Source organism: Engystomops pustulosus, chromosome 1, assembly GCF_040894005.1.
Source record: "Engystomops pustulosus chromosome 1, aEngPut4.maternal, whole genome shotgun sequence".
In the NCBI taxonomy this organism is placed as follows: domain Eukaryota; kingdom Metazoa; phylum Chordata; class Amphibia; order Anura; family Leptodactylidae; genus Engystomops; species Engystomops pustulosus.
In genome coordinates, this window is record NC_092411.1 from 291,351,600 (window position 1) to 291,378,669 (window position 27,070).

The 27,070-nt window shown below is 47.2% G+C and overlaps 1 protein-coding gene across 1 annotated transcript in view; it reads right to left on the reverse strand.

Annotated features, from left to right (window-relative positions):
• Positions 1-24,443: 24,443 nt before the first annotated feature.
• Positions 24,444-27,070, reverse strand: part of LOC140129007 (vomeronasal type-2 receptor 26-like) — a 129,999-nt gene continuing 127,372 nt past the window's right edge. The window contains exon 6 of the mRNA XM_072150679.1: positions 24,444-25,351. Coding sequence (XP_072006780.1) covers positions 24,444-25,351 — 908 coding nt within the window. The remainder of the gene's footprint in view (positions 25,352-27,070) is intronic.

Sequence of the window (27,070 nt, forward strand, 5' to 3'; positions counted from 1 at the left end):
GTCTCAAAATGGTACTAGCTGCACTACTAGTGCCAGCAAGCCCAGCCACAAGCAAATAAAAAAAAAATATATAATGCTATTGTAGCCCTAAGAAGGGCTGTTGGGTTCTTGTAGAATCAATCCTGCCTAACTTTATTCTAATAGAACACCCTAACGCAGTGATGGTGAACCTTTTAGAGACCGAGTGCCCAAACTACAACCAAGACCCACTTATTTATCGCAAAGTGCCAGCACAGAAATTTAATTTGTGATTTATACTCCCTGCTGTCACATTTTTTTATTCATATCAGCACCCTGAGGAAACCAGTAAAGCTGAAAATAGAAGAAATTTGGATGATCATTGTAGCTTCCCTTAGGGTCCCATAAACAGGAAGAATTGTCAGAGCCAGAGCAGGAGCTACGATGATAATCCACTCCTCCAGTAGTCCCACTTAGCGCTGTCACTTTAAAATGGCTCTGTGCACAACAAGTCCTGGGCTGTCTGGGACTACAGGAAGGTACCTGGAGTCCTCTCTGGTGAAGGCCTGAGTGCCCACAGAAAGGGCTCAGAGTACCACCTCTGGTACCAGTGCCATAGGTTCGCCACCAATGCCCTAACGCTTTCCCTGACCAGCAGCAGCTCTCTCCCTAACGGCATCCAGACAGAGAATGATCCGTGCAGCGCGGGCAGGGGCTAGTCTATACCAGGGTCACCTGATCAGGCCAGCCAACCACTGCTATCGACGTGTAAGTGGACCACGTGATGCTGGGTGGAGTGCAGAGTCTCCTGGCTTGTGATTGGCTCTGTTTCTGGCCACCAAAAATCAAAACGCCGGGAGATGCCATTTTCTTGAGCTGGCAAAATATCCGTCCGAGCAACGAGCAGTTGCGAGTACGCTAATGGTCGAACGAGCATCAAGCTCAGACGAGTATGTTCGCTCATCTCTAGTTATTACTTGGTAGTGTGTATTCTTACGTGATAGTGGCTTTCGCATGTTCTGTTTAATAATTATATTGTCTCATTCACTCATATTAGGGTTGTACAGGTCACACCGGACCTGTTGTTTTGTTACTTCATGGATACGGATGAAGCAACATGTGTATTTGTAGGTACTTTAATACGATTTTAATTGTTTTTATTTCATTGTCTGTGTAGTGTTTTGGTACAATTTCAACAAACTTTGTGAATGTTGTTATCTAGCCTTGATGACACACAGTTTTTTCTTTCTTGGTTCAAAATGTTATATTGCTGCAATCATTTCATTACGATTTGCACATTGTAATGAATGAGGAGGAAAATTCCCATATACTGCCATACTGTAGTATGGCAGCATAAGGTAGGATCGTACAGACAACTTAGGGTTAAAGTACCCTAGTGGGTCTGAAAAATAGTAAAAGTAAAAATAAAAAGAAGTTAAAAAGAATTCTAATAAAAAACCCCTAAAAATTAAAATCACCCCGCCTTTCCCTAGAACTGATATAAATATAAATAAACAGTAAAAATCATAAACACTTAAGGTATCACCGCATCAAAAATGCCCAATCTTTTAAAATGTAATAACAGTTTTTCACTGCGTTTAACCCCGCAAAAGAAAATAGCGCCTGAAGTTGAAATGGCACTTTTTTGCTGTTTTAAAAATATAAAAAATTCAATAAAAAATTATGAAAAGGTCGTACAGTCCGGAATAATTGTTGCATTGAGAATATCATCAAAAGACGCAAAAAATGACACCACACACAGCTCTGTAGACCAAAGTTTATAAAATTTATTGGCGCCAAAAATGGCAAAATCCCCCCAAAACATTTTGGACAGGGGGTTTTAATTTTTGTAAATGTATGAAAACATTATAAATCATATACAAATTGGTATCCCTGTGATTGCACCAACCCAAAGAATAAAGTAGACATTTCATTTGGGGCACATAGTGAAAGTCGTAAAATCCAAGCCCACAAGAAAACTCAATGAAAGTAGACATTTCATTTCAGTAGACAAATGCGATTTTTCACCATTTTTAGTGCATTTGGAATGTTTTTCCTGCTTTCCAGTGTATAATAAATACCGTCACTATGAGGTGCAATTTATTACGCAGCAAACAAGCCATCACACAGCTCTTTACATGTAAAAGTAAAAAAGTTATCGACTTTTGAAGGTGCGGAGTGAAAAATGGAAAAAACAAAAAAGGGCCAGGTCGTTAAGAGGTTAATAAATTAGCAAAAAGATCTAAATTTCAGTTTCTTACTATCAAGATAGGGTTCAGAGTGTACATTAATGAGCAAAAAGGAACTGTTTTGGTCTTACCATTTGGCAATTAAACAGAGTGTAGAATGTAAAGGGGTGTGAATACTTTCCATACCCACTGTAACTATGTGAACATATCTTACTCTAACCATGTTATTGTCTAGTACTTTATACTGACATCCAAAATACTGAGTCTCCATCCCCCGACGTCCCCCTGGCCAATCATAGCCATGGCTGGTTGTTTGGGGTGCTTGTCAAGCAGCCAATACAGGAATGTGTCTGGGATTGGGAAGAACACAGCCAAAAGCCAAACCTAAAGCTACACTTTGGGTCCACTTTACCAGTGACCAAAACAGTATCCACCATAATTATAGACCAAAGATTTCTTACTGTAAAAGCACCAGAGAGAGTAGAATCTCTTCCATATGGTGGGTAAATCATTGAGTTATAAGTGGTAGATTACTGAACCCGGGTAAGATTATCATATACAATTTCAGCAAAAATTCTAATTAACATAATTGTTTTACATGTCACAAATAGAACAAATAAAATATATGAAATTTAGAAAATAATTTTATAAGAAAAAAGTAGTTTTCTCACTTTTTTTCCCTCCCCTGTCCCTGCACTGATCAGTTTTGTTCTCGAGTGTGAACACAGATTGATCAACTTACTGCTCCATCATATTAAGGCTATGGAGAGATGGGAGGAAGAGTATTTTGTTGCATCATTATATAAGAGTCTAGAAGCAACGTGTCCCCTAACATGAGGCAACTGACATCTGTCTCCATATAATTACTGTCCTATCAAATCTTATTTGTAATGTAACTATGAGATCATGACTTACTGGTAACATTTTATTTTCTTGTAAGGATACGGCAGATGAATTTCATCCTGAAATACAGAAAACTGATTTGCCAATGCCCCGATCATGATGTCTCCATTCTGGTAATAATTATCAGAAGCAGTATGTGTTTCTCTAGCCTTAAGATTACAAACCGCTGCAGAATCCTCAGATATGGTCAGAGTCACCAATAACACAGTGATATAGAATATAACATTACAGCAGTGGGATGAAGCTCCAGGACTTATCAATATGTCCGTCACTATACAGGACTGGTGAGAAGAGGTGAGCAGGTAACACATGAGCTCAGAGACGGCAGCACACAGCAGCATCTGCAGGGGCATTGCCTCTCCTTATATACAATATAGCGCTGATAGGAGCATCACACATCACCCTGGACCTTCTCCCAGCAGATTGTGGCCTGAATTTCAATAAAGAAGTTCAATGATCATTAGGCTAACAATAAAGGTTTATTAACCCCTTAAGGGCCAGGCCCTTTTTTCATTTTTGCGCCTTTATTTTTCATACTACAGCGTGGCAGTATAGAGGGATTTTGCACATCATCTGTTACAACATTCAAATCGTACATTGTAATAGATAGCCTAAAACATGATAGCCTCAGATCTTTCTGTGACCCAAGGCTGTCATGGCAACGGACGTCATCACTGGGAGCGATGATCAGAGCCAAGATGGCCCCACAAACACCCATTTAGTTTGAAGAGGGCTCAGCCCGTGAGCCTCCTTCATACTCCCCCCTACACAACAAGACGTTCAGGTACGTTCATCGCATCACAATCGCGAGTGTAGAAGGGGCCTTAGGTAATCGATGCATGATGACCAATGGTTTCTGAAAACGAGTCAGATTTCCCCTTTATCATTGCCATTTCGAAGGCTGTAATTGGTGGGATTTGCTGGAGACTTGAAGCTTGGGGACTGGTTGAGAAAGTTAGATAATGATTCCCCTAGGGAACAAGGCCTATAGCTCCAGCAAGGAAGTTGCCGGAAATTTTGATGGCAGTGAAGGCAATAGCAGATCACAATTAAGGCAGCTTGCATGGTCATCCAGGGCCCAGGATTCTGTTTTCAATATAGATTTTTAAAGAAATGGCAAAAGAAATTCTCATTACAAAACAGGACACCTCCCTTCTGTAGGTGTATCTTGACAATTATCCTCCTCAATACAGGCCATGTTATATGAAAAAGAAAGACAATCAGAAAAGAGGACAAATGGATGACATGCAATGCACTTGGTTCAGAGAACAGTATCAGTGTGAGGGTTCAATAAAGAATCAAACAGAATCTCATAATTGATGATGGACTAAAAACAAAGGGTAGAAGTGGGAAATAGGGTAATAAGTGACTTAGTTGGTCATTAATCATAATTAGAGATGAGCGAGCACTAAAATGCTCGGGTACTCGTTATTAGAGACGAACTTTTCCCGATGCTCGAGTGCTCGTCTCGAATAACGAACCCCATTGAAGTCAATGGGAGACTCGAGCATTTTTCAAGGGGACCAAGGCTCTGCACAGGGAAGCTTGGCCAAACACCTGGGAACCTCAGAAAAGGATGGAAACACCACGGAAATGGACAGGAAACAGCAGGGGCAGCATGCATGGATGCCTCTGAGGCTGCTTAATCGCACCATTATGCCAAAATTATGGGCAACAGCATGGCCATGACAGAGTGACAGAATGAAGCTAGATAGCATCTAAAACATCCAATAATTGACCCTGACACTATAGGGGACGGCATGCAGAGGCAGCGGCAGCAGGCTAGAGAGTGTCATGGCGACATACCCTAAATGGACTCAGGTTTCACCAAAGGAGGTGAGCAAGAAGCGCTGAAATGATTTCCTATGTGAACAAAAGGTTGACGGTATATTTAGTCGATAACACAGCATGGTGGCGACATAGTGACCAAGTTCCATAACGTATCTGGTGAAACACCCGAAAAATGAGCCTGACACAGCTCGTTTGATAAAGGGACGACATGGGGAGGCAGCCATGGAGACGACTTCCATGATTAAGAGTGACTACTGGGGCATCCATATTGCTTCTATGATTGAAACTTCAGGTCTCCAGCATGGTGACAGATGGGCCGAGTTCCACTATGTATCTGGTGAAACACCTGAATATTCTGCCTGACACAGCTCGTTTGATAAGGGGATGATGTGCTGCATATCCTCTCGTGTTCTAGCGTCTGGGGTATAGACAGTTGAAAGTTGCACATGGAGACATTGGTGGACGCTGTGGAGGATCGTGGAGGCGAAATGGACAGGAAACAGCAGGGGCAGCATGCATGGATGTCTCTGAGGCTGCCTAATCTTGGGATGGAGCTGGCGGTCCGCTGCCAGGCGAGCTTTCGCCTGTCCAAGCCCCTGTCTCTCGGCTCCTCCCCACCCAAAATGGGCCTGGGGGCCAGAAGCGTTTACTTTGAAAAAATTATAATTTTCAAAGCAGGCGGGGTCGTTTGAATATTTCACCTAGGAATAATGGAATAGCATAGTGGTTCTATTTTTAATTGTTTTTCGGAAATGGTTCCATGATTAAGAGCGACAGTATGGGGCATCCATATTGCGCTGCTATGATTGCAACTTCAGGTCGCCAGCATGGCGGCGACAGATGGGCCGAGTTCCACTATGTATCTGGTGAAACACCTGAAAATTCTGCCTGACACAGCTTGTTTGATAAGGGGACTATGTATGGAGGCAGTGAAGTAGTAGTAGATTAAAGGTGCTGCAGTTAAAACTATGTTAGTTGGATCTTGGGATGGAGCTGGCGCTCCGCTGCCAGGCGAGCTTTCGCCAATCCAAGCCCCTGTCTCTAGGCTACTCCCCAAACAGCACTTCTAAGAACCTTTTGTATAAGATCAAGTGTAGTAGCGTTCTTATAAGTTTGGGTTATGGCGGGTGAGGGGAATGTAAACAGATGCGCAAGAAGCGCTGAAATAATATCGGTAAATGATAAAAGTTTGCCAGTATATTTTGTGGATTACACAGCAGGGTGGCGACAAAGTTAACAAGTTTGATGTGGAAGCCATGAAAACAACCCAAAATTCTGCCTGACACAGCTCGTTTGATAAGGGGACCATGTATGGAGGCAGTGAACTAGTAGTAGATTAAAGGTGCTGCAGTTAAAACTATGTTAGTTGGATCTTGGGATGGAGCTAGCGCTCCGCTGCCAGGCGAGCTTTCGCCAATCCAAGCCCCTGTCTCTAGGCTACTACCCAAACAGCACTTCTAAGAACCTTTTGTATAAGATCAAGTATAGTAGCGTTCTTATAAGTTTGGGTTATGGCGGGTAAGGGGAATGTAAACAGATGCGCAAGAAGCGCTGAAATAATATCGGTAAATGATAAAAGTTTGCCAGTATATTTTGTGGATTACACAGCAGGGTGGCGACAAAGTTAACAAGTTTGATGTGGAAGCCATGAAAACAACCCAAAATTCTGCCTGACACAGCTCGTTTGATAAGGGGACCATGTATGGAGGCAGTGAACTAGTAGTAGATTAAAGGTGCTGCAGTTAAAACTATGTTAGTTGGATCTTGGGATGGAGCTAGCGCTCCGCTGCCAGGCGAGCTTTCGCCAATCCAAGCCCCTGTCTCTAGGCTACTACCCAAACAGCACTTCTAAGAACCTTTTGTATAAGATCAAGTATAGTAGCGTTCTTATAAGTTTGGGTTATGGCGGGTAAGGGGAATGTAAACAGATGCGCAAGAAGCGCTGAAATAATATCGGTAAATGATAAAAGTTTGCCAGTATATTTTGTGGATTACACAGCAGGGTGGCGACAAAGTTAACAAGTTTGATGTGGAAGCCATGAAAACAACCCAAAATTCTGCCTGACACAGCTCGTTTGATAAGGGGACCATGTATGGAGGCAGTGAACTAGTAGTAGATTAAAGGTGCTGCAGTTAAAACTATGTTAGTTGGATCTTGGGATGGAGCTAGCGCTCCGCTGCCAGGCGAGCTTTCGCCAATCCAAGCCCCTGTCTCTAGGCTACTACCCAAACAGCACTTCTAAGAACCTTTTGTATAAGATCAAGTATAGTAGCGTTCTTATAAGTTTGGGTTATGGCGGGTAAGGGGAATGTAAACAGATGCGCAAGAAGCGCTGAAATAATATCGGTAAATGATAAAAGTTTGCCAGTATATTTTGTGGATTACACAGCAGGGTGGCGACAAAGTTAACAAGTTTGATGTGGAAGCCATGAAAACAACCCAAAATTCTGCCTGACACAGCTCGTTTGATAAGGGGACCATGTATGGAGGCAGTGAACTAGTAGTAGATTAAAGGTGCTGCAGTTAAAACTATGTTAGTTGGATCTTGGGATGGAGCTAGCGCTCCGCTGCCAGGCGAGCTTTCGCCAATCCAAGCCCCTGTCTCTAGGCTACTACCCAAACAGCACTTCTAAGAACCTTTTGTATAAGATCAAGTGTAGTAGCGTTCTTATAAGTTTGGGTTATGGCGGGTGACGGGAATGTAAACAGATGCGCAAGAAGCGCTAAAATAATATCGGTAAATGATAAAAGTTTGCCAGTATATTTTGTGGATTACATAGCAGGGTGGCGACAAAGTTAACAAGTTTGATGTGGAAGCCATGAAAACAACCCAAAATTCTGCCTGACACAGTTCGTTTGATAAGGAGACCATGTATGGAGGCAGCTATATGGACGACTTTTGGAGGCAGCTATGGCGATGACGTGTGAAGGTAGCAATGGAGACAATGTGTGGAGCCAGCTAAAAAGACGACATGTGGAGGCTGCTATGGAGACAATTTAATTTGGATAGTGCCTGTATGTGGCAGTCCAAAAAAGTTTTCAAACCAGAGGAGCAGGTAGGTGGTCCTCCAGAAAAATTAAATAGATTGAGTGCCTGTATGTGGCAGTCCCAAAAATTGCTTAAAACAGAGGACCGGGTAGGTGGCCCTCCAGAAAAATTAAATACAGAGTGCTATAGCTAGAGCCAGTTGGCCCTGGCAAAAAATAGCCAGTTTCCTCTGCTTTAGTGTACAAAGAGGAGGAGAAGGAGGAAAATGAGGAGGAGGAGTGCATACATTATTCAGGTTTAGCTTTTTTCACCTGGTAGAGAATGAAAATACAGAGAAATCCAGGCTTTATTCATCTTGATAAGCGTCAGCCTGTCAGTCGACAGGCGTGTACGCTTATCGGTGATGATGCCACCAGCTGCACTGAAAACCCGCTCGGACAAGACGCTAGCGGCAGGGCAGGCAAGAACCTCCAAGGCGTACAGCGCCAGTTCGTGCCACATGTCCAGCTTTGAAACCCAGTAGTTGTAGGGAGCTGTGTGATCATTTAGGACGATGGTATGGTCAGCTACGTACTCCCTCACCATCTTTCTGTAAAGATCAGCCCTACTCTGCCAAGACTGGGGACAGGTGACAGTGTCTTGCTGGGGTGACATAAAACTGGCAAAGGCCTTGTAAAGCGTACCCTTGCCAGTGCTGGACAAGCTGCCTGCTCGCCTACTCTCCCTCGCTACTTGTCCCGCAGAAGTACGCCCTCTGCCGCTAGTGCTGTCAGAAGGGAAATACTGTTTCAGCTTGTGCACCAGGGCCTGCTGGTATTCATGCATTCTCACACTCCTTTCCTCTCCAGGGATGAGAGTGGAAAGATTTTACTTGTACCGTGGGTCCAGGAGAGTGAATACCCAGTAATCGGTGCAGGAATAAATTCTTTGAATGCGAGGGTCACGGGATAGGCAGCCTAGCATGAAATCTGCCATATGCGCCAGAGTACCAACGTGCAAGAATTCACTCCCCTCACTGGCCTGACTCTCCATTTCCTCCTCCTCCAACTCCTCCAACTCCTCTTCTTCTGCCCATACACGCTGAACAGTGAAGGACTCAACAATGGTCCCCTCTTCTGTCTCGCCAACATTCTCCTCCTCTTCCTCCTCATCCTCCTCCACCTCCTCCGATATGCGCTGAGAAACAGACCTAAGGGTGCTTTGGCTATCAACAAGGGAATCTTCTTCCCCTGTCTCTTGTGATGAGCGCAAAGCTTCCGACTTCATGCTGACCAGAGAGTTTTTCAACAGGCCAAGCAGCGGGATGGTGAGGCTGATGATGGCGGCATTGCCACTGACCATCTGTGTTGACTCCTCAAAGTTACTCAGCACCTGACAGATATCAGACATCCACGTCCACTCCTCATTGTAGACTTGAGGAAGCTGACTGACCTGACTACCAGTTCTGGTGGAAGTTGACATCTGGCAGTCTACCATCGCTCTGTGCTGCTGGTAAACTCTGGATAACATGGTTAATGTTGAATTCCACCTCGTGGGCACGTCGCACAACAGTCGGTGAGCGGGCAGTTGGAGGCGGCGCTGCGCTGCCCTGAGAGTGGCAGCATCTGTGCTGGACTTCCTGAAATGCGCACAGATGCGGCGCACCTTCGTGAGCAAATCAGACAGATTGGGGTATGTCTTGAGGAAACGCTGAACTATGAGATTTAACACATGGGCCAGGCATGGCACATGTGTCAGTCTGCCGAGTTGCAGAGCCGCCACCAGGTTACGTCCGTTGTCACACACAACCATGACTGGCTTCAGGTTCAGCGCTGCCAGCCACAGATCAGTCTGCGCCATGATGCCCTGTAATAGCTCTTGGGCGGTGTGCCTTTTATCGCCTAGGCTCAGCAGTTTGAGCACCGCCTGCTGTCGCTTAGCGACGGCACTGCTGCTGTGCCTAGAGCTACCGACTGATGGCGCCATGCCCACGGATGGTAATTCGGAGGAGGAGGTGGAGGAGGGGTGGGAGGAGGAGGAGGCATAGTAGGCCTTTGAGACCTGGACCGAGGTAGGCCCCGCAATCCTCAGCGTCGGCAGTATATGACCAGCCCCAGGGTCAGACTCGGTCCCAGCCTCCACCAAGTTAACCCAATGTGCCGTCAGCGATATATAGTGGCCCTGCCCGGCAGCACTCGTCCACGTGACCGTGGTCAGGTGGACCTTGTCAGAAACGGCGTTGGTCAGGGCACGGATGATGTTCTCTGACACGTGCTTGTGCAGGGCTGGGCGGCACATCGGGAAAAGTAGTGGCGGCTGGGGACCGAATACCGAGGTACGGCCGCCGCCATGAGGTTTCGAAAGGCCTCGGTCTCTACCAGCCTATAGGGCAGCATCTCCAGGCTAAGCAACTTGGAGATGTGGACGTTGAGGGCTTGGGCATGTGGGTGGGTTGCGCTATACTTCCTTTTGCGCTCCAGCGTCTGGGGTATGGAGAGCTGAACGCTGGTGGATGCTGTGGAGGATCGTGGAGGCGAAGATGGGGTTTTCGCACGGGAGGTGTTTGGGCCGTGGTCCTGGGCAGGGGGCTTACTAGCAGATGACACAGGGGAAGGAGCAGTGGTGTGCCCGGCCGGAGGTGAACGGGCTTGGCCCCATTGAGTGGGGTGTTTAGCATTCATATGCCTGCGCATACTGGTGGTAGTTAAGCTAGTAGTGGTGGAACCCCTGCTGATCCTGGTTTGGCAAAGGTTGCACACCACAGTCCGTCGGTCATCCGTTGTTTCTTTAAAGAACCTCCAGACTTCTGAAAATCTAGCCCTCGCCACGGGAGCTTGACTACGGGCAACATTTGGCGCTGATGCACCAGCTCTGGCCCTGCCTCTCCGTCTGGCTCCACCACTGCCTCTTCCAACCTGTTCTGCTATAGGACTCGCCTCCATCTCAGAAGCACTGTGTTCACCCGGCCTATCAACCCAGCTTGGGTCTGTCACCTCATCATCCTCCGATCCCTCAGTCAGCTCCCCCCTCGTACTTCCTGCCCTGACAACAACTTTACCACTGTCTGACAACCGTGTCTCCTCATCGTCCGACACCTCTTTACACACTTCTTCCACTACGTCAATAATGTCATCATCACCCACAGACTGCGACCGGTGGAAAACCTTGGCTTCGGAAAATTGCTCAGCAGCAACCGGACAAGTGGTTTGTGACTGTGGGAAGGGTCCAGAAAACAGTTCCTCAGAGTATGCCGGTTCAAATGCCAAATTTTGCTGGGAGGCGGCAGACTGGGGGGAAGGAGGCTGAGGTGGAGGAGCTGGAGGAGTGCTGATTTCGGTGACATGGGTGGACTGCGTGGAAGACTGACTGGTGGACAAATGGCTAGAAGCATTGTCCGCAATCCACGACATCACCTCTTCGCACTGTTCTGGCCTCAACAGTGCTCTACCACGAGTCCCAGTAACTTGAGACATGATGAACCTAGGGAGTGTAGCTCTGCGGCGTTCCCCTGCTCCCTCATCAGCAGGTGGTGTCTCACCCCACCCAGGACCACGGCCTCTGACCCCTGCAGTAGTTGGACGCCCACGTCCACGCCCTCGTCCTCTGCCCCTAGCCCTCGGGTTAAACATTTTCAAAATTAAAGTGTAAACTTCAAATTTTTTTTTTTTGTGTTTTTTGTATTTTTTTTTAAACAAAACGATGCTATCCTATTGCTATGGCTAGTTTCTAACCTACACTGACAGCACACAACTGGATTTTGTGCTGTGCCAGATGACTTTGAGTTATAAGAGAAATAAACGTAAAAAATTAATAAATCAGCAGACTGTGCCTAATTCAAATCGAACCCCTAATAAATTGTCCCACTTCGGTGTTTGAGGTGGATATGTGTTTCACTAAGAGCTAAACACAACGGTCGCAAGTCTCCCAGCAAATTCCTCACATTATGGTACTAGCTGCACTACTAATGCCAGCAAGCCCAGCCACAAGCAAACCAAAAAAAAAGGAAAATATAACGCTATTGTAGGCCTTAATAAGCCGTTGGGGTTCTCCTATGGCTATTTTCACACTCAAAGCACACTGCTTTGGCAGATTACTGTGAGTTCTAAAAAGAAATAAACGTAAAAAAAAAATAAATCAGCAGACTCGGCGTAATTCAAATCAAACCCCTAATAAATTGTCCCACTTCGGTGTTTGAGGTGGATATGTGTGTCACTAAGAGCTAAACACAAGTCTCCCTGCAAATTACTCACAATATGGTACTAGCTGCACTACTAATGCCAGCAAGCCCAGACACAAGCAAACCAAAAAAAAGGAAAATAAAACGTTATTGTAGCCCTAAGAAGGACTGTTGGGTTCTTGTAGAATCACTCCTGCCTAACACTATTCTAATAAATCACCCTAACGCTTTCCCTGACCAGCAGCAGCTCTCTCCCTAGCGGCATCCAGACAGAGAATGATGCGAGCAGCGCAGACAGGGGCTAGTCTATTCCAGGGTCACCTGATCTGGCCAGCCAACCACTGCTATCGACGTGTAAGGGTATCACGTCATGCTGGGTGGAGTGCAGAGTCTCCTGGCTTGTGATTGGCTCTGTTTCTGGCCGCCAAAAAGCAAAACGGCGGGAGATGCCATTTTCTCGAGCTGGCGAAATACTCGTCCGAGCAACGAGCAGTTTCGAGTACGCTAATGCTCGAACGAGCATCAAGCTCGGACGAGTATGTTCGCTCATCTCTAATCATAATCCATGTCAATTTAGATGTCACAAATGCAAATGGAATGGTGGGGAATTTCCATGCTCTGTCATTGGCTCTTTTTGCCGCTAGCAAGATAAACCTAACCAGTTTCCTTGTGGCTTTAAGCAATGCAGTTATAGGAGATTTTTCTATGGTTAAAGCTGTCAAGGAATGCATGAGATCCCAAACTTCCCCCCACAATTTATCCACCACGGGCTTTCCCACCAAATATGAAGAAAGGAACCCACACTGCCAGAATGAAAACAGGAAGAGTCTTCATGGTCTAATCTAGTTGGGACCATGTACCACCTTAACAGTACTTTATATCCAACCTCCACCGGGGTAGTATTGATAGATATCTTGGAAATTGATAGAGCCCTATCTCCCCATTGCTGTAGCTCCAATTCTATGGCCATTCCTCCCATTTCCACATATAGGAAAGTTTGTCTGACTGTGACACTAGTTTGTTATATAATAACGAAAAATATGCCCAATATACTCCTGTAACTTACAGTGGAGTTCTAGGGTCGTGAGAGTGGATATGTCTGAGTGTTTGGCCTTCCTGATCTCCTGATCTGGTGAATCCTGTGTCGCCCACCCAAAAATCCCTAAGTCTGTAAAAGCCCTTGTTTAGCCACCATTTAAAATATTTAATCTGTAAACCTGGGATGAAATCTGGATTACAGCATATTGTAGCCAGGGGTCTATGTGGTGATGCAATATGATTTCTCTTCAACAGAGCATCCCACAGGGCCAACATTTGGGAAAGTTCCAGAGCCAAAATAGTAGGTCTGGAGGAGAGCCTCAACCATAAAACTGTTTCAATCAGCACCGGATGACAGGCTTGTGCCTCAATTTAGACCCACAGGGGACAGTATGATAGCCAATCTAGCCGAATTGCAGTAATGTAACAGATTGGGAATGCCCAAGCCCCCTGCTGATTTAGGAGCAAATAAGATGCGTCTAGTTACCTGTGGGTATCTCCCTCCCCAGAAAAATTTCATCAGTTTAGTCTGGAACTGTCTAATATCACTGTAAACAACTCGTATCGGTAAAGTGCCGAATAAATAAAAAAGTTTGGGTAATAAGGTCATTTTGACCGCAGCAGTTCGGCTGAACCATGATAGCGAGTGTTGAGACCAACTTTTTAAATCTATCTGTAATTTATGAAGCATTGCTGGATAGTTGGCTTTGTATAAAGAGATGATCGAGGAGGTCATGTTGATGCCTAGATGGCAGAGAGTGAGTCACCCACTTAAAGTTGAAATTTAATTTAAGCAATTTTACCATCTCAGGGGCCAAACCTAAATTCAATGCTATAGATTTATGGCCATTTATTGGCCAGTAGTTCAATAGCTAGTGCGAACAAGACCAGGGGTAAAGGGCATCCCCGCCTTGATCCCCTTGAGATGTGTGCATGGGTAGAGCGAAAGACTTTAATGCAGATTTTAGCCATAGGAAGTGAATACAGACTATTCAGTATCGCCAAAAAATGCCGACCAAACCCGTATTTTAGTGAACACATATCTGACCCTTACCCTCTTACCCTTTCCATCCCAGCTCGACTCCATCAATGATATAGTGTCTATAGCTTGCCACATCTGATGTTTTCGTGTTAAGGACTCCTTATATTGCTTTTTCCTTCTCGATCCCACCATGATCAAAAATTTCCTCATGGACACCTGATGGGATTCTCAAAGCATCATAGGGTTAAAATAATTCATCATCTGTGAAGTGAAGGAATTAGCAATTGCACCCTTGATTTCTTTTGACAGATATTTGTCATCTGGCAATGTTTCATTGAGCCCCCCAACAATAAAATGAACACAGTGTCTTGCGACGCCACCGTGGCTCTCCCGTCTGCAGCAGAGTTGTGGGTGGTTCCGATTCCCTCGGTAGTGATGGATGCAGGGATGCAGAGACCAGACAAAGTTTCCATAGGAGGTCCTCTCCCTTCGGAAACTGAGTATTACTTATTATTGTGGTGAAAAAGCAGCCTGGATGGAAATGCCCATCTGTAAGGTATGGAGCTTTTATGTAGAACTTGCAGCAAGGGTCGCAGAGCCCTTTTGTTCTGGATAGTGGAAGGAGCGATATCTGTGTAGATCTGAATTTCACAGTACATAAATACAATCTTAGGTAATTTCCTCGACACCTCCATAACTCCTTCTTTGACTGTGTAGTAATGCGGCTTCACATTTATGTCCCTTGGGAGACCATCAGACCTAGCTGCCACCAAGGCCCGGTCAGCTCTGTCAATTTCCTGGTGTGCTCCTGATATGTCTGGTATGAGCTGCCTAATCAGCTGGAAATTAAGGCCACTGCTTTTCGCTGCTGCTAGGTCTTAACCAGGCCTTAATGGATCATGGTCTGCAGGGGAGGGATAGGAGGCTTGGGGCAGCTGCATTCCCCACTGGGTCACTTTAGCAGCCTCAGGGAGGATAAGGTACCTGCTGGCTTTCTGTGGGGAGGTCCAGGTTTTCTTCTGTCCTGTGCGGGCCCGACTGGTGGGTGCTGGGTGCGTCTACTGGGGAGGGTCCCTGCTAGGCTGCCCGGGCTCCGGAGTTGGAGTGGGGTGGATTCAGAAAAATAAGCAAACAATTTCACGAAAAAACTGCTTTGTTAAATCAGCTCACCATCCTTTTCAAACAGTCCTCGTGTCTCCGACTCTGATTACTCTGGCACGGACAACCTTGGCCACAGGTGCTTGTGAAGCAAAATGTCAGAAGATAAAATCTCCAGCTGCACACTGAAAATCAGTAAATAGATTTAAAAAATCGAAAATTTATTTAATACACGTTAAAAATTGGTATTAAGCACAGCATATGGCAAAAACAGGTGGGCATGAAGGCAAAAAAAATCCTACACGTTTCGGTATTGTACCTTATTCATGACTTCTGCGTTACTTCCCGCAGTATTACCTTTTTAAACCTGCCTACCGGATCACATGATCACCAAGGCGGAATTAACCATTTCCATACGTAAAAATGTTTTACATATAAAAACAATAAATTTCATGAGCCACACATTATATATAGATTCATACATATTTAACAATAGTGAATTAAATCATGTTTCTTGTTTAATCCAAATGGGACCCAAGTTCGTAGTGTAAATATCCAAAAGGTTTTGCAGTTTAAGAGGATTCTTTTAAGATCCACACCCTGTTTAGGCTTAGAAATGTTCTCAATGCCCCTACACCTGGGAACACTATGATCGCCTGCATGGCAATCTCTAATGTGTCTCCATACCGCAGAGATTTTTACCGCACCATCTGCACTGACATCCGACAAGTGTCTTCTAATGTGAGTTTTTAAACGGTTTGTACTGCACCCAATGTAATCTAAACAACATGAAATACATTGGATTTGGTACACTACAAAGTTTGTGTTACAATTAATAAATAGTTTTATTTCATATTGTGTAGCTATTGAGTTGGAGGAAAAGATTTTCCTCCAGTTCATAGGTGGCAGAGGTGGGACAATTCCTTTTAGTGCGAATCAATTTGCCTGTTGGAATACTTTTAATCACGTGGCGAGGGTGACAGGAACTAGCTAAAAGGATCGAGTTGGACGCAGTAGGTTTTTCACAAGGGGAAATTTGTACAATGGAAGTGCCAGTTAGTTTAATATCCCAAAAATGTATATTGGTTCTGCAACACCCTCGCCGATGCAATGGCGAGGTAGTGCTTGCGAATACGTCCCACCTGTAGGTAACACCATATTACACTACATGGTCCTTATAGGATCAAAGGGGAAATTGCAGTGGTTAATCCTGCCTGGCAAGGCAGAGGTTAAGTATTTTGTATAATGCAAGATGCTATTGACCAATGTCTGTGTTACATCCTGTGCTTTGTGAGCTGAGATGTGATTGGAGGAGCAGCCACCACCTGACCAAAGGGAGGTAATAAAACCTCTGGCCCAGGAATGTTCTGGAGTTCTTTCAGCAAGCACTCTTAGAGAGTTAGACTGAGAGAAGTCTCTCAGTCTATGTAGTGAGTGAGTGAGTAATCTCTGTCTAGCCCATACCAGAGCAGGAAGAGCCTAGCCCCTGCCTCTGAAGAGTGGAGCATTAGACTAGAGTTAGTGTAGTGAGGAAAGGGGTATCATTCCTACCTTCAAGGGTGATACCTGAAGCTCTACAGGACAAGCTGAAGCTTCCTATAAGGACACAGCTGCCACCCAGCCTGCCCTCTACATCCAGGCTGGTGAACTATCTCCTGAGGCTCCCTCCAACTCACATCTCGGCACTCCATCTACCTGGTAAAGGCTCGTTTTCTGCAGTTCCTGCCGGTTGCAATAAACTGTAAGTTGTTTGCTTCAACTTCTGCCTCCGTCTGGTCCCTGCTAATACGGCTGCCTTCATCACCGGCACCCTGTCCATCACCCAGAGACTCACACTCGGGCCATTAAGGGGTTGCCCCAGGGAGATCCGCTATAGCAGCCGCTCCCTCATCTTTTCTTGCCAACACCACCCTGCTGGAGACCTGCCAGGCTGTAGGACAGCCCTCCGGTTCCCCCGTACCAAGCACCGTGACAATAGCGTGCTTAGGCCGCAACCGCCAGCCACTCCGGTACCACGGGCCCCGGCTGTCTCCAGGCCTCCCCTTTAAGGCTAGGCCCCGGTGGGGGATGTTGCAAGTGGCGTCACGAACAGGATATAGACTTCTGTGCCTTATCCTGGCACTAAAGACTTTCCTTTATTAAGAAAAAGACTGTGCTGCCTAACCCTGCTGCCATCCGGGTTTAGGCCTAAGGACTTGTGTGTTTCTGGACTGAACTGCGTTATACTGCTGCCACGTGCTGCCGAGCGTCGCTCCAGCACTCCAGAGGTTAATCCTGGCAAGAACTGTACCAGCTCTGCTACATCCGGCGCTGCCGCGCCTGAAGATTTTTACCTCAGAAACTGTGGCGCAGCAACTAATTCAAGCCCGCCAAAACCTTCACTGGCGGGAAATCCAGATGACGCACAAAGCTCCACCCACGCGCGAATGGCGCGAACCCCGCCTCCTGTGGCGCAGGAAAAATTAGAGCCCGCCACAGTTCTTGGCGGGAAGGACTCGGACTCCACCCCCTGGCCCGAGGCGGACTTCCTGCCCTGCCTCAGAGAAGCGCCAGTTCTCAAGTGGATGTTGAGCGGTGAGGACTACATCATGTGGGGTCCTCCGCCCTTCCCTCCTGTGGAGCGACCTGACTTCTACGAAGTCTTTGAAACGATGGTGGTCGTCTCTGCACAACCCGTCCGACGACCTTCCGCTGGACATCGGCTGCATCGAGGAATTACTCGGGCTTTCGTCACCCGGACCTGCTACCAGACGGTGACGCACTACCCGATTCCTCCTGGGCGGATCCTGGTCCCTATCCCGGCTGCCATCCCGGTAGCGCGGGCCCACGTGGAGGCGCCACGTGGAGAGGCCCCGACTCCTGCTGAGCCGACGCCTGGGCCTAGTACGACCGCTCCACCTGCTCCGAGGCCTACCCCTCCGGCTACGCAGCCTGCTAGCCCCGCTAGGGTGGTTCCTGACCCTCCGGTGGTTCCTGCTCCTGTTCCGGCACCTACCTGTCGCCCCAGGAGATCCGAGCCTCCACCGGAGCCACGAGCCCCAGCACCGAAACCTCCGCAGCCTCAAGGCCGAGGTGAGGCCACCCGCCGGCGACTCCGAGACGCTGTCTCGGAACAGCGACGCCGAGAGAGGGAGGCCCAGCGGTATATGGCCGGCAGATCCACAGCGGGAGCTTGGGTCGAGAAGAACCGCACCACCGGCATGGTCAGGTTCTTCGACAAGCGGAAGGGCTATGGCTTCGCTACCCAGGACTATACCGGACGGGAAGTATTTATACCCCGCCGGTCCGTCAAGAGGCCTGATCTGCCGGAGAGCCAGCACAACCTCAAGCCAGGCGAGTGCATAGAGTTCTCCCTGCAGGAAGGACCGCGTGGACCCTGGGCGGCTGGTGTGATCCGGAAACCCCCGACTCCGACGAGGACCGCTACTACCCGCAGGATGACTGGTATGAGGACGACGAGTGGCCGGAGTCCCCGAACACCTCCTCTTCCTCGGCTGCGAGTCCCCGGGCGGTGACCCATGTGAATGCCCCATCCACGGTAATCGTGAGTACGGGTCCCATTGCCATCCATGGGCCGGGCATGATACAGGGCGCCACCCCCACCGGTTCCCCTGCTGGGAGCATAGCCAGGTCCCGCGGCTCTTCCGTGGGTGAGGACATCCCGGCTGGTGAGCCTTGTCCGGAGGCTTCCACTAGGCCCTCTTCTCCAATTGTCACCTACCAGTGGGGTGATGACCCGGCCCCAGAAGAACCGGAGCCGGAAGGAGCCGCGGCGCTGCCGCAGGTTCCCATTTATTTCTTCATGGACCCCTCTGTGGTCCCTGGCTCCGTTGAGCCCCCGGCTGGAACAGCCGACACCCCGGGTGACAGCGCTCCTCCCCCTGCCGGTCCGGAGGATGTTGCTGCACCTGCAGTACCCGCTACTGCCACCGGGTGTCCCCAGCCGACATCTACTCCCGCTGAGGATACACAGGACTCCCCGCTGGAGCCGGATCCTGTTTTTGTTGAACCCAGCGATGCAGAGTAACCCCTGAAGGGCTGTAGCCCACTTCAGGTATTGTACTATGTAAATATTGTGTATATTTCTCCATTTACCCCAAAGAGCCAGAGACTGTCCTGAGACTCTTACCCTTATTTATCTCAGTCCAGAGATTATGTGCTATGATAGCACCCTTCCTCTGCCACAGCAGAGATGTCATCAAAGGACTCTGTCCCTCTCCAAATAGAGGAGACCCTTTGTTTCTTCATTGCACTTTTCCCCACCTCAAGGGCTGTACCCAGAAGATGGACTTTGTCAGTAGAGACCTTCTGAGAGACTTTTGCCAACCTCCAGGAAAAGTTGCGATGTAATTTATTATCATTTTGCACTTAATGCCTTCCTTTTTAGGTATGGACATTCTGCTTGCACTCTTTATGCCTTCCCTTTGCAGGAAAAGAGACATTTACTACCGTGCTACCCTGAGTAGCCTATCCACCTCTGTAACGTTTGTAACGTTCAAGATGTGTACCCATTGAGCTCCTAAGCCAATGTGAATTTACCTGTTGCACACTGTCATATCTGCCAGTAGTATGCATTAACCCTTTCATAGGCTTTTCAGGTTGTAGTGTGGCTGTGTCGGACCGTCTTTCTATGTAAAACACTGACCGCTACCTGATCCCTCAAACTGAGGTTTGCACATGGGGGTAGTCCGTAAACTGCGGGTCTTTAGGGGACCGGGGGTGTTACATAGATAGCACCTGGATGCCACTCATACATGGGTAAGGTTGTCAGTCAGGAGGTACTCGTGTCGCATATGCTAATGCAATGCATATATACACTATATAATTGCCGCCAGGGAAGAAGCGTTGATAAAACAAATATACAGGCCTTGGTGCAAGGAGTGGATTACAGGACATGACACCACACCTTTCCTACTGTACAGTTCGGTTTAATGGCGTCAGCGACCAACTGTCATACAGCTACATTTTTTTTGTCTTAGTCCGACACCAACCCAGGTGCCTGTCTCCAGGACCATGGGCGGTTTGTCCCTACACCTCACACAGCCTGCACTTCCTAGAAGTGCCCTTAGCCCCCTCTGTGCCCCAAAACATCTGTAGTCGAGCCGAGGGCGGCTCTTTCAATTGCCCCCGGGGTATGCAACACCCTCGCCGATGCAATGGCGAGGTAGTGCTTGCGAATACGTCCCACCTGTAGGTAACACCATATTACACTACATGGTCCTTATAGGATCAAAGGGGAAATTGCAGTGGTTAATCCTGCCTGGCAAGGCAGAGGTTAAGTATTTTGTATAATGCAAGATGCTATTGACCAATGTCTGTGTTACATCCTGTGCTTTGTGAGCTGAGATGTGATTGGAGGAGCAGCCACCACCTGACCAAAGGGAGGTAATAAAACCTCTGGCCCAGGAATGTTCTGGAGTTCTTTCAGCAAGCACTCTTAGAGAGTTAGACTGAGAGAAGTCTCTCAGTCTATGTAGTGAGTGAGTGAGTAATCTCTGTCTAGCCCATACCAGAGCAGGAAGAGCCTAGCCCCTGCCTCTGAAGAGTGGAGCATTAGACTAGAGTTAGTGTAGTGAGGAAAGGGGTATCATTCCTACCTTCAAGGGTGATACCTGAAGCTCTACAGGACAAGCTGAAGCTTCCTATAAGGACACAGCTGCCACCCAGCCTGCCCTCTACATCCAGGCTGGTGAACTATCTCCTGAGGCTCCCTCCAACTCACATCTCGGCACTCCATCTACCTGGTAAAGGCTCGTTTTCTGCAGTTCCTGCCGGTTGCAATAAACTGTAAGTTGTTTGCTTCAACTTCTGCCTCCGTCTGGTCCCTGCTAATACGGCTGCCTTCATCACCGGCACCCTGTCCATCACCCAGAGACTCACACTCGGGACATTAAGGGGTTGCCCCAGGGAGATCCGCTATAGCAGCCGCTCCCTCATCTTTTCTTGCCAACACCACCCTGCTGGAGACCTGCCAGGCTGTAGGACAGCCCTTCGGTTCCCCCGTACCAAGCACCGTGACAATAGCGTGCTTAGGCCGCAACCGCCAGCCACTCCGGTACCACGGGCCCCGGCTGTCTCCAGGCCTCCCCTTTAAGGCTAGGCCCCGGTGGGGGATGTTGCAGTTCTCTGAATGTCAAGGGTACACTTTAAATTAATATTGTTAGAATTTAAGTATTGGGTAAATTTTTCAGGATTAAATGGCGTCCCTTCCCATGTCAGGAGCTGTCTTAAAGAGGACATGTCAGTATAATTGGGACCCTAAACCTTCTACACGTCCGTATGGGCCTGTGATTTAGGTTCCCTTATTGAAATATATAAAAGCTGTGTGTGACTACAATAAAAAAACTATTATTTACACTCACTTAGATGTAAGTCTGATGAGACACATCGGACTCCTCAGGAGATCCCTTGCCGGTGCCCCCTCTCGTGTTGCGAGAGGTGAAGACGGGACAATATCCCAGCCTCACTGCACCTATGGCACTTGCGGAGCGAAGCCAGGGTGCACAGCGCTTCACTAGCTGCAACACGCAGGAGCCGGGGACTCAGGAGGAAGATAAGTTTAAATGTTTTTTTTAGACCACCGTGTAGGGGGCGGTTTGATTGATTTGGGACACCAAACCACTGGTCAGTACGATCTGGTTGGTGGTATAGTGTCCCTGATCTCATTAACAGGTTCACTTTAAAATATTTCTGATAAATTGCCAAAAACTACAAATTAGATGTAGCTAAATGTACAATAAAGTGGAAAACGATTTAAAGGTAGATATATAAAGGGTAAAGTACAATCATGTTCCAAACACTCAATTACTGTTGGTGGATGGTAAACTTCATTTTTGTAACCAGTGCCAGACATCTGCTGCTAAAGCAATAGAATTATGGGATGTATCAATAAAGGGATAGATTCTCATAAGGACAAAGTTTTGCCCTGGTCACTGGTCAGACAACACATGGAATATTGTACACACTTGGGGGAGACATCATTACAATGTACAAATATCTGAATGGGCAGCACAGAGAACTCGTTAGGTTGTAGAGAGATAAACAAAGGCTTATCCTTTGAATATGAATAATAATATGAATAAGATTTTCAGGTTTTTTATTTTGAAGAAAAAAGGGGAGTAAATGAACATGTTAAGGTAGTAGAGCCGAGTTTAGTAAATTCTAGTTGTGGGTTCAGCCATAGGATACGTTTCTCTGGGTTGGACATTCCCTGATTTATGTAACTTTTTTCATGGTTGCTGCTAATTTAATGAACAATAACAATTTCTCTGAGAAATTCTCTGTTATAAAACAGAGGTCGCATTAACTTTTTCAAGGCAGAGTAAAAATACTCCTCTAGGTATTTTGGAGAAGTACTTTTAGCCGACAAGGAGTACACACCATAGAAACGCATATGTTATTGTCCCAAGGCTTGTCCCTGTACGCTAGTGTTGCGTTTGTAAATGCAGTGCTAGTGGTATGTGTGACGGAACCCTTACGGATCACATGTTTTAGCTGAAACACTTATGTGATCGCACAAAGCCCCTCCCAATTCCGCTTGACTTGAGTTTCTAAACACAAGTCAAGTGGAATGAGTAAAAGCAGCCTAAATTGTATGAGCTGTACCCTGTAACAATATAACTGATAGGCCCCTTCCACACTAGCGAGTGTGATGCGATGAACTCGCATCACACTCGCAACGCAAGCTGCCGGGAACGCACAGCCCGAACGCTGCACCGCGGGAGTGAACTCAGCATGTCAGTTCACACCCGCGGTGCAGGGTTCGGGCCGTGCGTTCCCGGCAGCTTGCGTTGCGAGTGTGATGCGAGTTCATCGCATCACACTCGCTAGTGTGGAAGGGGCCTTAGTGATGCAATAGTAAACATGGGCAGGCAGGCTATCCTTGTCATTAATGGCTCTCACTTTTTCTACTTTTTTTTTTACACCTGGTTCTACTTAATTTCGTGTGGAGCAGGGGAGCATGTGCTGCTGGAGTCAGTGTGGCACATTTACTAAGAACAGTGCAGTCTGTACTATGTACAGTTGCCTGTGTAGTGTGCAGGGGGCACCGGGTACAGGATTTTTGGTGCATGTTCTTCATGAATCTGGTGCCCTTTGTACTTCCTTGACGCAGTGCACCACCTTTTTGGTGCACCTTTAACATGGGCGTGCAACACATTTCTGTTAGACTCTGCATAATAAATCTGGCGCCCCGTTCAGTGCAGAAATTTGTGTAGTGTGAAGAATAGTACAGCTGCGCCACAATACGCAAGCGTGCAACACTAATGTGGCGCAGACACTACTTAAATACCTGCGCAAGCAGGTTGCACCTAATAGAACGTGCAAAGTCCGACAGAAAACTGGCACATTTCCCTTACACAAACGCATGGACATGTATCCAATATGCTTATACATATATGAAGTGACATGTGTACAAAATACATGCATAAGATATTTTGACGTGTGTTCTCCACATTGTACATGTCATACATGTCAGTCACCTGTAAGGGAGGATGGCAGAGATAACATGCTAGATGAATGACAGGACACGGGGCTCTGGGGCTAACCTGATGGAGTTCTTAATCTTCTATTGCAATGCATTGGCCGCTGTGCCCTGCAATCCTGGCATCAGAGTTGGCATTGCCCCTGGTGACGAGGAGAGCAGCTGAGGGAGCTTCATCAAAACTAATTGTTGCTCCTCTGCCTCTGTAGAAGCAGAACGACGGACGCAGCTCTGTACAATTGGCCTTTACCCCGATCTCCAGTATATCACCTCCCGTGGCTGGAGGGACATGACAGGGGAAACTTGTGTGGGGGAGGGTAGGAACGAAGGCAGCTGGTGCCATACAGCAGCGTTGAGCAAGGTTTGGTTGGACTGGAGAACAGTACCGGGCCAGGTGATAGTAGCAGGATGGGAGCTGGCAAATGGCATTTTTCTACCTTGTTCTGCGGAATTTTAGAGCAGGAGAGCGTGTGTGGCTGAAGTCTGGCAGCCGCACAAACTGATGAGACATGTGCAGACTTGTGTGCACTCAATAACAAAGCCCCTTACAAGCTGCTTAATACGTTCAGCATGAAAAGAGCTTTGTTATTGGTCCTATGGACACTGCATCATGTGCTGAGCCGGTCTGCTTATCCAGTACTTTACAGGGGATAATTGCCAAGCGTATTTTTACGCATGGCAATTATTCTGGAGAGTAATGGCGCCTTATCATGTGTCTATGGCACTTGGTGAGGCGTTAACGCGACTTCTGGTATAAAACAAAACATATATATATATTTAGCTGTATTCCTGATAAAAGCTTTATTATGCAGCGTATACAGATTATTATAATGCTTTGGTTACAATTTTGCAAACATTATTTGATGACCTTACCGAGCAGGGCAGATTTCTTATTTGTTTCAGGTCTAATCAAGATGATAAAACATTTAGGGAAAAACACGCAACCTAAAAGTCCAGTACTGGAGGCCAGGACAGCGAATATCTCCACGGCCACAGTGTATTTCCCTCTGGTGCTCAGATAAGCCGGGATCATAGTGATCCAGACACTGCAGACCAGCAGCATGCTGAAGGTGATGTACTTGGCCTCATTAAAACTGTCCGGTAATGTCCTCACCATGAAAGCCAGAACAAAGCTCACAGAGGCCAAGAGACCCAAATATCCCAATACTAAATAAAAGCCAAAAACAGAACCTTCATTACAGCAAATGATGATCCTTCCCTGATAAGACTGAGTATCAAGGTCCTGGAAGGGAGGAGAGACTGATAACCAGACAACACAGATAGCAACTTGGATCGAGGAACCTAACAACACTATGGAGTAGGGAAGCTTCATACCCACCATTTTTCTCCAGGAACTTCCAGGTTTGGTGGATTTAAAGGCAACAAAGACCAAAAGAGTCTTGGCAAGGAGCGAGGAGATGGCTACAGAGAAGAGGATTCCAAAACTGGTTTCCCGAAGTCTGCAAGTTACATTACTTGGACGGCCAAGGAAACAGAAGACTGAGAGGAAACTGAGAAAGATGGAGATCAGGAGGAGGTAACTCAGGTTCCGGTTATTGGCTTTAACAATGGGGGTGTCCCGATAAATTATAAATATTGCAAATATCAAACTAGTGACAAAACAACCAAAAACTGTCAGAAATGAAAATATAGATGCAATTGTGTCATTTTGGAAAGAAAGGAATTCAATGATTTTTGCCTCACATCGGTCTTTCTTCTCATTCGGCCATTCATGACTCGGACATTTAATACAGGTTTCAGAGTCTGAAAGGAAAAAAAATACACATTCATATCTTATTGCATTGCGAAAATATTTTTGGTCAAAATTACATGGTATTTACAGCCAATGGGCCATGGTTGGACAGAAGTATAATGAGCCCTGTGAACATGAATCAATAAGAAACTCAATGTCTCGGTAAGGAGTACTCTTACTTCCCGACCCTAGTCACATGCCTCTCACCCAGCAAAAACCAGTTCCCTACTGTCAGGATTTGGGATGTGTGGATCCACTGGACCACTTCAGGAGGTGGTACTAGCCAATACCTGGGACCGGAGTCTAAGTGACACCAGGTCTTCACCAGAACCCGACGCAAAGTGGGATGGACTTGCTGCAGCAGGGTACCACTAGATCGTTCCACAGCTACGACTAGCCCATGGTGCTAGCCAAGGTCAAAGTACCTTAACGGTAGACAGTCTCGTGGTCGGGTCCAGGCACAGGCTCAGTGCAGGCACCAGAGATGCAGGGTCAAGTCCAATCCAGGGTCAGCAACGGGAGGTCGTGGCCGATGGGAAAGGGAACACAAGCACAAGGGACACAGGAATACAGCAACGCAGGAACACAGCAACATGGAGGAAGGAGTGCCACCGGCATGGAGTTGTAGAATTCTGCCCATTGGAGCAGAGTGGACCAGTCGTCCTGTCGGGCGGAGATAAAATGGCGGAGATAACAGCCTAGGATATGATTAACCCTCTCGACATGTCCATTAGACTGAGGGTGATACGCTGAAGAAAAGTCAAATTTCACCTGGAGTTGGCTGCATAGAGAACGGCAGACCCGGGAAACAAACTAGACTGCAGGGGGAGACCAAAAAGCAGAAAGATGTGAGTGAAGAACAGGCTGGCAAGGTGAGGAGCAGATGGCAGGCCTGGCAGCGGGACAAAATGGGACATTTTGGAGAACCTGTTGGTTACCACCCAGATGACAGTATTCCCAGAAAAACAGGGAAGGTCTGTGACAAAGTCCATGGCCACGTGAGTCCACGGGCAGCTGGGTATCAGCAATGGCATCAGGAGACCAGTGGGTTTGAGGCATGATGAATTACAAGCACAGGAGGTGCAGGAACCCACAAAATCCTGCACATCTTGGATCAGATCCCGCCACCAGTAGTAGCGGGAAATGAGGGCAATGGAGTGCAGCACCCCAAGATGCCCTGCCACACGAGAGAAATGTCCCCAAGTCAAAATCTTCTTCGGAAGGGCAGGTCAGACATAAGTCTTGCCAGGTGGGAGCTGCCGGAGATCCACTGGAGCATCCACAACCAACCGTTCCGGAGGGATAATATACAGAGGAGCCGGGTTTTCCCCAATAACATCAGAGGCATGAGAGAGAGCATCAGCCTTAATGTTCTTTTCAGCTGGACAAAAATGGATCAAAAAATTAAAATGAAAAGCAACCAGAGGGCTTGTCTGGAGGTACAGGAGATTCTTGTGGTCAGAATATATGCTGACCGGGTGATGAGCTCTTTCCAGAAGATAGCGCCACTCCTCCTAGGCAAGTTTATTAGCCAGGCGTTCCCGATCTCCTATGGAGTAATTCCTCTCAGCCACAAAGAAGGTTTTGGAAAAAAAAACACAGGTAAGCGTTCGACCTTTGGGCCCTTTCTGAGTAAGCACAGCTCCAGCACCTACCAAGGAGGCATCAACCTCACCCTTGAACGGTTTCTCTGAATCTGGCCGTGTCAATACAGGAGCAGAGGCAAAGGC